Here is a 13,082-nt window from a genome sequence, read left to right as displayed (position 1 = left end):
AGTTGAAGGAACTTTCTCTGTGCCCTGTGAGGAAGATCCCTCTTCTGGTACTTGGTCTCTCTTCTCTGCCATAACGACAAGCTCTGTGTTGCTTTCACCCACAACAATCCACGCTGCACTTTTTGAAGAAAAAGTGACTATCCCGTCGATGGAACCATATAACCGGCCTGTACAAAGTAGAGGGCGGTACTATTTCAATTACCTGTTAACTTTACACAGAGCACTGGTGAAGAAAAGAGAACACAGTTGCGTCCAGCGACTAGAATGCACACGAGACTGACACCCTGTAGGCCCCAAAGACTAGCGCCCCTTTCGATATTTCTTTATTCAATTTAAAGTAGACGATCCGAGCACTTAGTACAAGCTTTCACAAAGCTGTCCAAACTTGGCGAGGGCTGAAAACGTAGGTTTCCGACCTGATTTTGGCAGCATAACGGCGCAAAAACCTTTGTAGGTCAAAAGTACTTCTTAGGACGGATTCCCTCGCTATCTGGAAGCTTTCTGGTGAGCTATCACAGAAATTCAGCATGTTGTAATTCTCTGTTTTTCACTGTCGGGTGCCCAAAAGCTTGTACACGCATCCCAAGGCTTTCACGGGCTTCCCTGGTGTTCCTTTGCAGTTTAGGTGCGAAACCCTAAACCTACCAAAAAAACACAGCAGGCTGTAATTCTTTGTTTTGGATCGTTTTTCACGGATTGAACATGCCTGCGCGTGTTCCAAGGCCTCCCGCACGCAATGGGACGGTTCCCCTGTGAATTGGACGAGTTTTCACACGAGAAAACTCTCCGAACTCGCAATCTTTTGTGATGGAACTGTGCGTACTTGTGGGGGATTAATAGTTAGCTAATCCGGTTCCTCTTTAGAAGGCTCTTGCCTTGGCAAACGCGCATAAACCCCCAGAATTGTACATATTCATGTGAGTAGCCCAACTAGTGGGGCATTACCATATGTGCCAAAGGGGAGAGAGAGATGCACGAGAGCAAATCATCGCGCTACATGAGACAGGGGAGAAGGCAAGCTTTCCATTAAAGCTGTGAACCTGCATCGACTACTCACACACACACACACACACACACACACACACACACACACACACACACACACATACACACACACACACTGTAGGTCACTTAGTAACAAAAATCAGCCTCCTCTCTCAAATTGGGCGTCCCCTCTTCATGCTGGAAGTAGCAAAGTCACCTGGAGTCGCCATGTGTCCAGTATGCCCCTATTGAGTTAATTCTCTAGTTCCCACTGACTTATTAAGTTGTAAGTGACTTTCCGAGTGGCCCAGACTTCATTTGGTGCACATAGGCTTCCATACTCATCAGAATTCAGTGCTAACTAGCTCGACCAGTCCCAGACTGACCGACCTAGACTCTCGATGTGAGAATTTTGTTCGGCCGCAACCGTTTCACATTGGCCATGCAATGTCCACTTGAACCTTTTCAGGGTTCTGGGAAAACAAGTAAAAATAAAAAAAAGAAAAATATGTAATACATGTTTAGAGAAGGAAACAGGAAAAGTACACCTCTTGGTGACAATGAGCATATGCAAATCTCACTCCTGCAAGGGTGGATACAAAGCACCAATCTGTGTAGAAACTGACAAAACTTGTCAAAGTGAGAGTAACAACTCTATCACTGTCAAAGTGGGAGTAGATTTCGACCACTAAAGCATCAAAGAGTAATCTGCAGATACGTAGAAAGCATGGCGAGAATCTAGGGAAAAACATACAGAGTTTCCCTTGAAATTTAAGCAAAATCTCAAAAAGTCTAACCAAAACAGTGTCACGTGCACATCTAACCCTATGTGCATGTGGACGAGTTACTTCAGGTTTATGGTTTAGGTCAGCTTAGGAAGTGTTCTGGCACCTTTGTGAGCCTGTGCGTAGGCCGTGCATATCAAGGCACTTAGAGTAGTTGCATATCCTCTGATTGCACACAACATGATCATCAGCATGACAATCAATACCCATCATGAGCATTTTACAGTGCATAGGACCCATTTTCCCTATTTTATCCATTTTTCACTTATTATTAATAAAGTGACTTTGTTGGGAAACTAGGTAGGGCAAATTTGACAAGTTCTATAAAAGAAACCTAGCGCTAGCACTTTCTGGTAGAAGAGGAAGCAGAGCTGGCCTTCTTAGTAAGAACCGGCAGGAGACTCAACGTTTTCAGCCACAAGATAGCCTGGCGTTTTGGTGCTTCCCAGATCAGCTAGCGTTTTCCAGATCCCAGCCCTGGCGTTTTGCAGATTGCAGATTAGGACCTCCTTGGCGTTTTTGGTTGCAGATCAGCATCAGTGTTTTGCAGATTCTCGGCGTCAGATCAACCCCTAGCATCAATGTTTTCACTTTTCAGCACTTAGACACAGCGTTTTCAGTTTTCAGCACTTAGACATAGCAGATCCTACCCCTAGCCTCGCAGATCTCACCTACCCGCAACAGATCCTCGCCGCACGGTCAGATCAGCCAGCATTTTCAGTTTCAGCCCGCTGTCCGCAGATTTCAGCATCTACATTTTCAGCGCATCGTTGTCGCGTCGTCGCCATCGCCGACACAGTGTCAGAATTCAGCAGTTATCAAATTTGCAGATTTCAGCCCCTAGCGTTTTCAGATTTCAGCCCGTCTCTTCGTCGTCATCATTGTCGTTGACATCGTCGGCAAGTCCATTGCATCTAGACCATTGTACCAAATTTGTGCAATCAAAAGCATAGACCTCTCTCGGCATAGAGAGGGGGGCCCTTGGAGGAGGGTTTGGCAACTGTTTGGTGTCGTATTCTTCTCTCTCTCTCTCTCTCTCTCTCTCTCTCTCTCTCTCAGTTTCAGCACCTTCTTTCATAGTGTCATTCACTTTGTTTGTGATCATTGCACTCTCTCACTAAAGGAAAGGAAGGCTCTCCCTTCCGTAAGTAAAAGGAACCCTTCACCACCATTCGGAGCACTCATCTTGAGCAAAGTTCAACATCACTAGCTCTCCTACACGAGTGGCTTAGTGGACAACTGTACTTGTCCGAAATTTTGTACTTGTCCAAAAGTTTGTGATCATTGCACTCTCTCACTAAAGGAACGGAAGGCGCTCCCTTCTGTAAGTAAAAGGACCCCTTGAGCACAATTCGGAGCACTCATCTTGAGCAAAGTTCAACATTCACTTCCGCTGCACCTCACAAACGGCACCATAAACAAATGCTCAGTGTCTCAATAGCAAATCCATATATGATATACATAAACTGCCAAAAATCCAGGCAATCTAGCTCTCTTGAACGAGTGGCTTAATGGACAACGACACCTGCGAGTTGTAGCTAGCTCACTCTGTACCCGCATATGCATACGTAGCAAAAACCGCACAAAACCGTGATGAAAAACTCTTTGAAGTAACCCACACAGTCTTATATGAGCACATAACTTGTGCATCATAATCCACACTGGAAAAAGTGCAAGCTGTGAGTAGAAAATTGCGGCCGGAATTCCAATGCTCTCCACCTGTGCTGTCGATGCAGAAGACTCCGCCTGCGAGCAAGCGGCGTCTCTCAAGAGACCGTTGCAAGAGTGTGTAAACGCCTCCGTGCTCGTGTATGAGAGTACAAAAAATAGTGGTGTCGATGGCAATCTTGAACCGTCGATGCCATGCCTCCACCGCCACCGCCACCGCTTCTTCTTTACCCAAATCTACCCAAATACCTCAAACCTCAAGCTCTGCACAAGCTGAAATTGCATCTTCAACCTCAGAATTTATGCACCCAACTTTAAGCACGTGTCGTGCTTTCAAAAGTGCATTTATACTGGCACACTCCGTGAAGCAGAAAACTTGACATTTTTTGTATACAATCAGTCTGTGTTGGTTATCAGCAAAACGTTGAGGAATTTGCAAAAAGTTTCTTCTGTAGATCACTTTGAAATGGAGAGGAAGTGTGGGCAAAATTTTCAAATCTGCATTCTACAAGGAGAGAAACTATCTGCAAAACAGTGCTACAACGCGCACATAGTTTTTTAGGGCAGCACCTTCACCTACACATTATCTTCCGCATTGTCTTTTGAGCTTCCACAGGACCATACATCACTCGCAGCTGAGCTCACAAGCTCCCATTGGATTTTTACAAAGCTTCCAAACTTTCTTGATCTCTTCACCACTGAGAGCGAGCAAGCCATCGCCTCGGAGCTCTTGAAGCCGCCCTGCTCCCCGCCATCGCCGTGCGCTTTGATACCAGTTGAAGGGATGCGCGAATGCGGTGTGTGTGCATAGAGGGAGAAGGGGGGAGAGAGAACACATAGTATGGAGTGGAGCAGAGTGGCAAGAAGCAGCACTCACTCCTTATTCTTCTATGTATATAAAGAATAAGTGAGGAAGTTAGTGAGGCCAGTGGACAACGGACACTCGATATCTGTCTTGGGGCAAGACACATGCTGCCTTTACCCCAACATGCCATTTCCTTCACTTACTGAAAGGATCGATAATGGTTCAAACACTGTATTCCTTGAATGCAAACTAGGTGGAAGATTAGCCACAAAATCCATGGAAATGTCATGAAACGGGCCTTCAGGAATAGGAAGCGGCATCAAAAGACCTTACTGCTTTCCCCCAAGGGCTCTAACGTTTTAGCTACACGGGAGCGGAGGATGATCTCTTCAGTTTAAGGTTCTAACGTTTTAGCTACGCGGGAGCGGAGGATGATTTCTTCACTTTAAGGTTCTGGTTCATAGAAACAAATGGCTGAGACTGAACCGTTCCCCATTTCGGGATTTCTTTATTTATAAAATGTTGCTTGAAACTTACGAATATCTATGCAATCTGTTTCGGTTTGGTAAAGCATCATTGGAAAAACATCTTTTTCCAATTTAGATCAATAAAAGAATCCTTCTACTGTGCTTTTGGATGAGAGCTTTTGGGCATCCCTTGTACTGTTTATAAGATTCCGTGGGGTCAATCTTCAGAGAGCTTCTTGACGCAGTCTCTTAAAGAGCTGGACCCTCGGGGAGTTGTGCCTTTGTGGAGCAATAATAAAGAAATATTGAAAGGGGCACCAGTCTTTGGGGACGGAACTCCGCTGCTCCGTATCAACTCCTCTCTCTCTCTCCATGTTCGGTTAGTAATTTGCAGTTTCTGTTCGTGTGTTGCTATTGATTTCTTACTTGGAGTGCTTAAGTGTGTAATAGTGGTATTAGAGCTCATATAATTCTTCTTCTATGTTGGATCCAATCGTTTTCGCAACACACATGGGTTCTCGTGGAGAATCCGAGAGAGACAACACCCCTCCGACTGTTACTTTGTGGGGAGATGAAAGAAAGGCAAATCCCAACGGGGAACATAAGAAACGAGCGGAGATTCCAACGGGAGTAAGTCTTTTTGTGAGGAGTCGGGAGATTTTGGCAAATTTCCGACGGGGAATCTCGATAGAGTAGAGTACAAATGTCAAGTGTAGATTGACTCACGCATGAAAAGATCGATCAAGTACTCCAAGGACCTGAAATATGTGAATCACCTGAAGGATTGCCTGCTTGACGAGGTTCACTACAAAATGAAGCAAAAAACCAAGCTGAGTGTAGAAAAGCAGAAACTATACTCGCAGAAAGAGTTTGACAAAGCTCTTGAAAAGAAGACAAACTAGTTGATGAAAAGCATTAGGCACTATTGAAAGAAAAGAGAATTAAAGGATTACTCCGGCTATTTGGGCCGGAAATCGACTTTCGAGGTGGCTAGTAGATCCAAGAAGCGTGTTCATTTTGAGGATGACCCAAATTTTTCTTATTCAGAGTGTTACGTTAGTTTGTCCTCCTCTAGCTCGTATGATGATGAGAAAAAGCAGAAGAAGCAAAGAAAAAGCGAGAAAAGCAGACCTAAGGAAAAATCTAGAAAGCACAGAAAGCATTTGGTAGTTCAGATTAGACTTTGTCCTCTTTTCATAGTTCAGACAGTGAGAAAGAGAGAAGGAAGACCAAGGAGTTCAAGGATGGAGGTCCAACAGTTAACTTTGACATGTTTTCAAGCTACAAGGACACCCATTGTGCCCTTGCCTTCATCACCTTTTCAGGAGGTCGTTTCTCAAAAAAGTCCAAGGTATGAAGGGCGGCCTCTTCTCTAAAAGGTAACGCTGAGGCATGGTGGTCTACTTTGCTGTTGCATAAAGAAGCACCTAAGAAGTGGAGAGAATTTTTGCTCCTTCTTGGTTAACGGAAGAATATGAAGAAGATGTCATCACGGCTTGGCATCATCTGAGAATGAAAAAGGAGGACAGTTTGGCTGACTATTTCAGAGGTTTTTCAAAAGAGACTCGATGGTATTGCCTGAAGCAAAAGTCAGAATCCATTCAGAGGCTTATGAGACATGCCAAGGAAGGTTTTGGTATGCATGCTGGCTCATTGGACAAGCTAGTGTCCACCTCAACAGGGCAAGAGTCTTCCAAGAGAAAGCAAAATTAGAATAAGAAATCCACAGGGCCAAATTTGTAAAAGAAGTCGTCTAAAAGCAATTAAGGAATAGACACAACTTGTAAGGAAGAGACTTAAATGCAAAGGATAAAATCATTTCAGGTGAAACATGAAGGTCTCCCAATCAGCTTTAAGAAGCTTCCAAGATGTTATGAAAATTCGAGAAAGAACCTGCTTGATAAGACCAAACCCCCTTTGGTAAATTTTGAAGCTTAATCTTGTCAAGCATATGCAATTAGATATATGATAGAGATAAATTGTTTTATGTATTTTTTATTGTATATTCTTTGCTGGTAAGAGTCCATTATGCTCTTTTTTCTCTCAATTATGCATGGTAAACTTATTGTGTGACTGCGTATGAACGGAATTGGCAAGATACACTGACATCTTGCTACTCATATCTGGTCATTTTTCTAAAAAATCTCGTGTGTTTTTACAACAGCACTGCCAATCAGCTCCCTTTTTGCTTATGTTTATTTCATGGTAAGTGTATGTTTAGGTTTCTAGTCATATTGCTTAGTGTCTTTGCTTTGTACAAGTCACTGACCAGTGTCTTTTTTATCAGGTAATTGTTGTCCAAGACATTTGAGTTATCAGCAGGCAGTTGAGATTTTGTGCAGCATGGAACAGGAATTTTTTAAAATAAATTCTGTGAAAACAAAAATTGATGATAAAACGGTCTCACCAAAAGTCAACATATTACAAAGTACGCTGGAACGACAGTCATAACTGCTGTATGTTTGGGGATTGATGTTGCAGGTTCAAGACCTACAAATTGCACAGTCAACCACCCAGATCGGCACATACGTTGGATTTCTAGGTGATTTTTCTCTATGGAATTCTATCACACATCACGAAGTTTCCCACAGCACAATGAGGGTTGAATTGGGTTACAGACAGTCTCATATTTCATTACAGTAGGTACCACTTCGTCTATCCCTTTGGTGGTGTATTCGGTGTAGTGTGGCTTAGTAGGATTGGTGGTGTATCTGGTTTCAAGAGGGGAGTTTTGTGCTTACCAAGAGTAATTTGCCAGAAACTTGGAAGATTTTTATAGGAGTGGGAGCTTCATCACCTTCTCAGGTGTCCCCCACACAGGAGGAGGTAATAGTAGGAAAATATGGATTTAAGATTTCAAAAGACATTCTGTATAAATACACACACTTGAGGAGGGGGATCACTTGAAGAAAGTGTAACTGCACCTCTTGTGGGTGTGGTTATTGGAGAGAGAAGCGGGTGATCTGTTGCCTAACAAAGCAGCCCCCACCAACCACACCCCCCCCCCCCCCCCCCCCCCCCCCCCCCCCCCCCCCCCCCCCCCCCCCCCGCGGGGCCTTTCGTGTGGGGTTACCCTCTTTGGTACCCTCTTTGAGATTAGGGGAAGTAGCGAAGAGCACATTGTTGAGCTTTAGTTATCTGTCTATATTTGGGAAGATGAGAAGTTATGGATTGGACATTTGCTCTGTACTAACGTTCACACAAGTAGTAGCATCTGGCATGGAAGCCAAGGTAGTAGAACTGATAGTAACATGTACACCGTCTGCAGATGTAGGCTTGGAGTCTACCAGCTCGGACAAGATCTGAAGATACAGGGAAACTACTAGTGACATCAACAGGGGGCAAGTGTATTTGTGGAGGATCTCCATCATTGAGCTTAGCTCGTGGGTTGACCTAACTCTTTCCACATCATTTTCACATGGCTGGATTCATATCAATCCTAGGTGTAGCGCGGATAATGTGTCGTGCTCTCTACAGTGGGTGGTCCTCAGTGCAATGTGCGTGACAATCTCACTCAAACAACTGAACAGAAAGGAAACAATAGACATCAATAGAGCTCACAAAGACACAACAGCAGACCAGAACATATGACTCGACTATCTCAAAGACTGATAGAGACTCTGGCGTGGCAGCACACTCAGCTCCAGCCCAGGACTCACAGGTACAATGGGGGTGTCGAGGCTCAGATGTGCAGGGATGGTGAAGATGTGCTCTGTGTAAAGACCCACTCTAGACGACTACGACTGGCCCAAAACGACTACTCATATGTACAACCATAAAGAGCCACCAACGGCTCATAAATGTCCAGTCAGCTAAGTCTATCTCCAAACTGAGTGGTGGTGGTGACCTGGCCACGATGTCCACTAGACCACCGTCGGTACCCTGCCACGTGTCACTCCCCAGCCCAAAGGGTCCGTCAAGTGTGAACCAGACCAACTGTAACTAACTGTCCGTCACACGTCACAGACCAATTGACCAAAGCCCAACTGTAAACTAACTGTCCTGTGAAAGTGAAAGTGACACTGTAGAGCAGGCTACAGGTTGCCCGCCACAAGACCGCTGCCCGTCCCGGAGAGCGGAACTGAAATATCGGCAATCTACTGTTGGTGGTCGGATGATGGAGGACGAGGAGGAGGCTGATAGTAAGGTGGGTAAGGAGATGGAGGCCAAGTGTATGGTGAGGGGTAGTGGCCATGAGGAGGGTACATCGAGTATGGAGTAGCCACCCCATGAGCAGCAGGCTGTGTCGGGTGAGACGATTGAGGGTGAGTAGGTGGAGCTAGTGGAAACCCAAGAAAAGACTGGGCCGGCTGCGACGGTGGAACAGGCTGTTGGAATCCAGGGAAGCCGTAGAAGTGCTGAGGAAAGGAAGGGGACTGGGAGGGGGAGGCCATAGAGGGACCATGAAATTGTGATGAGACCGATCCTGCTGGCTTAGACTCCATATCGGTAGGATTTGCTTTCTCTGTTGTTTGAGAATCCCCTGAATGTGCTTTGGAAATGTCCGTCTGTGTCTGTATCTGTGTTGCCATAGCAGGAACTTGCGGAGAAACCGGGGTTGTAGTTGTAGTTGTAGCTGCCTGTGAAATGGCTACAGCTTGGTATTTTGCACAAGAGGGACACAGTGTATGTACCACAGGAGAGAGATCCCGAACTGTTGCGGTCGTATCATTTGCCTCTTTTAACTGTTTTTGCTGAGTGTGGACAATGTGTTTTAGGTCCATTACCTGTTGAGTTAAGATTCTTATGCGATCTTGAGCTGTAGCAATGAAATTGTCCCTATCCATTGCTCGTTGAAGATGAGCCTGCACTTCCCTTGTCATACCGTCATAGCAAGCGCGATGCAGACCGTTGGTACCTTGCAATGAGAGGGCTACATTGATAATCGTCGAAATGGCTCTTCTGTCCGCCTCTAAAAGTCTGTCGGCCTAAGGCGCAAAAGTATCATATATGTCATGCTTGTCAGATGTAGGTGTCCCAGAGCTAGATGCCCCTGCACTAAGAGTAGTACGAGGTGCGGGCGACACAACTGGAGGTTGTGTTTTAGTGACTGCAACACTACTCACAAGAGGTGGTGTGAAAGTTGAGGTGGCCACAGAAGTAGACATACGCACTGTTGGTGTTGTAGTATGGACATCAGAGATTTTGACGTGTGATTCTGAGAAGGGTAGTGTTGCTAGTTGCTCAGATGAATCTTTTTGTACCTTTGCCCTCTTGCGCAAGATTCCTTTCCCTTTGGCCATTTTGGAACCATTTTGGAACGGTCTTGCTCTTTTGGATCATCTTGAAGGGTGAGAACTGCTTTTGCATCTGTCTTTTGTTGCATAATCTGCACTACCCAATACATAATAGGGGCTGCATAGCAATTGAACCTTTTCGCTTTGCCTTTACGCTGAGTCCGAAAACGCTTTGCCCTGTCCTGTAGCACTTTAAACAGCAGATAGTGAAATGGGTACGGCAGGCAGTGGTAGAGACAAAAAAGAGCATCGCATATTGTTGGCGAACCTGGAGAAGATGGAACCCCTGTTCTTTCCGGTGCGCGCAGTAAAAAATATTACTGTAACACTAAATACAGTTGCTGACTCCTGTGATAGTCTGGATGTGAGTCCAGCAAAAGTTCCTTTCAAGCATTTGCAGTTTCTTTTGGTGAGAGATTCGAGAAGGTTTTGGTTGCGGGCAGAGGTGCCAGCACAGTCAATATTCCCATAGCCTGTCCGATATCCTCCACTGTCAGTGCAGTACCATTCAGCTTTGGAAAAGTGAGCAAGAGGGCACATAGCTTGGCAGTAGAGATATTGGTAGACAAATCGGTCTGAGCCAAATTTTGAAGACCCAAGTGTATCAGTTGCTGCTGAGAGAACACCTCCTTGAGTGCTGGATTCGGAGCCTGTAAATGATATATCATTATTAAAGGTACCTTAGAGAGGGCACCAGACGGGCGAGGCACCTGGAGAGTGGTGACTCTGTCAGCAGTGACCGACTGGGGTGAATCTTCCTCTGAAGATTCCTCTGAAATCTGCTATGAACTAGGAGTATAGTCTGATTTACTGTCAGAGCTATTCCCAGAGGCAGAGGACTCTTCCTCTGATTGCAGATGCTTTTCTCTATTCCGAGTACGAACCATCTTACTAAACTGTGCGGGGACTTCCAGTGAGAAAATGGAGTAGCAGGGCGCAGGAGCTTCGGAGGCACATGGCGATGGGAAGACTGTGGAGTCCAGATTACTCTTGGCGCTTCTGATATGAAGAAGTTGAGGCTGATTTACTTTTAAGTTGAAGCTAAAGTCGCTTTCCAGTTTTTTAAAATGTGCTTTTTAGGTTTTGGTTTTTGTTTTTGTTTTGGCCTTGATTGCTTTTTGCGCAAGCCAGGAGGCGAGGTTGGGAGAGGGCGATAAGGGGTTGAAGGGCGAGGACCAAGGCTAGAGGGAAGTAACAAGGCGAGGGCGAGAGGGTGAGGGGGGCTAGGGGCGAGGGATAGGGCAGGGTCTAGGGGCGAGGGGATGGAAAAGGGCGAGGGCAAGGGGGCGAGGGGCGAGGGGATGGGCGAGGGCGAGGGCGAGGGGGAAAGGGCGAGGGGGTGGGAGGGTTAGGGCGAGGGCGAGGGGATGGGAAAGGGCGAGGGGGAAAGGGGAAGGTTAGGGCGAGGGCGAGGGGGTGGGAGGGTCAGGGCGAGGGTGAGAGGGTGAGGGGGGCTAGGGCGAGGGGCTAGGGGCGAGGGAATTTGGCGAGGGGATAGGGGGTTTGGGGGAAGGGAAAGCTAGGGCTAGGGGCGAGGGGATGGGAAAGTTAGGGCGAGGGCGTGGGAAAGGGGGGCAAGGGCGAGGGCGAGGGGAAGGGGAGGGTGAGGGCGAGGGGCGAGGGGATGAGAGGGTTAGAGCTAGGGAAAGGGGGAAGGGGAGGGTTAGGGCAAGGCTATGGCGAGGGCGAGGAAGGGTATGGCTAGGGTGAGCATTAGGGCTAGGGGAGGGGTTTGAGAGGAGAGACAAGCGGAGGGTAGAAAAAAAAACAGGTAGTTTTAACGCCTAGGAAACTATCCCAGAGACCTTAAAGATTTAGCTAGACCAAAATAATAGAAAGCATTGATAAATCCGAGGTACTCAGAAAGAATAAACTCGAGGTACTCAGAAAGAATCAGCAATTTCAGATAAAACGCGAAGTATCATCCTACATAAATACCCCACTCAAAGATACAAAGGCATTTATGCATCTCCAAGAACTGAGTTTAACTTGAGAGGCAAAAGCTGAGAAAAGGATCTGAGTCGAGATTGAGGAGATTAGGTTATGCCGAAGAAAGACAGAGATTGAAGACAGAGAGTGAAGGATAGAGTTGATCCAATTCCAGAATCAAACCCATTGAACCTAACAGAGTGTGCAGAAGGGGAGTTGTCTAATGAGAGGGTGTAAGCATAGGGTGTATGAGATAAGATGAAAAGGAACAGCAAGATGCCGATGATAGTGATTCCGACGTTATTTACAGGTTCAGGAATCGGCGAAGCTCAACACTTGATTGTAGCTCGGTTAGACCCTTGAGCGGCAGCTTAAGCATGATAGCATTTTATCCGAGATCCATTCACTAAAGGCAGCGGAACTCCTTCGAGAGTGGCTAATTGTACAGCTCCGTGGGGTAGAATCTCCATCACCTTATATGGTCCTTTCCATGCTGGAACCAACTTCTTTGCTTTTTTCAGGAACTTGGCCTGATAAAGTAGCACTAGTGCTCCTTGCGTTATTTGTGGCTTTCTGAGATGGCGATCATGCCAGGCTTTACGACGAAGCTGCTCTGCTTCTAGAGCCAGTGAAGCCAAACCTCGGCTTTCCTCTAAAAGGAAAAGACGAGATACAGATGCCGACCTTAAATTTCCATTGGCACGAAGACTGCCCACTCGCGGGGATCCTGAGTTGAATTCGAAAGGTGCTATTGCTTCCAAACCGAAAGCCAATTGAAATGGGGTGTGATTGGTTGTGGCTTTGAAAGAAGTTCGATATGCCCAAAGTGTACCGTGAATAGCTTGAGCCCAAGTCGAGGGATGAAGATGACATGCTTTTCGCAGGAGTGCTATCAGAACCTTATTAGTGCTTTCTGCCTGCCCGTTTGCTCTAGGGTAATAGGAACAAGATTTTCGGTGAAAAATCTTGTAGTTGGCTAGCAAGGTAGAAATTGTTTCATTCACAAAGTGACTACCCCTGTCATTGGTGATTTCCAAGGGACATCCAAACTTGCACAAAATATTTTCGTAGATAAACTTGGCTACCGTAGTGCCAGTGCAGTCCGTTGTTGCAAGGACTCCTGCCCACTTTGTTGCGTAGTCGGTAGCCACCAAGAGATACTTCCGATTGCCGGGTTGGGCAGAGGGAGTAATTGGGCCTACAAAAT

General features: G+C 46.2%; 1 protein-coding gene across 5 annotated transcripts in view; it reads left to right on the top strand.

The window, feature by feature from the left end:
* LOC147456546 (protein ZINC INDUCED FACILITATOR-LIKE 1-like) overlaps nt 1-13,082 on the top strand; it is a 238,449-nt gene that overhangs the window by 14,926 nt on the left and 210,441 nt on the right. For all 5 annotated transcript variants that reach the window (XR_015188465.1, XR_015188464.1, XM_086514984.1 and 2 more), the window contains 2 exons: nt 6,874-6,914; nt 7,191-7,251. Coding sequence is in view for 3 of the 5 variants with exons in the window: in XM_086514984.1 (XP_086371110.1) it covers nt 6,874-6,914; nt 7,191-7,251 (102 nt within the window). In the remaining 2 variants the exon portion in view is untranslated. The remainder of the gene's footprint in view (nt 1-6,873; nt 6,915-7,190; nt 7,252-13,082) is intronic.

This window comes from Adiantum capillus-veneris, chromosome 6 (genome assembly GCF_014529385.1).
Source record: "Adiantum capillus-veneris isolate H3 chromosome 6, ASM1452938v2, whole genome shotgun sequence".
NCBI classification, from domain to species: Eukaryota; Viridiplantae; Streptophyta; class Polypodiopsida; order Polypodiales; family Pteridaceae; genus Adiantum; species Adiantum capillus-veneris.
This window is presented reverse-complemented; position numbering and strand designations above follow the sequence as displayed.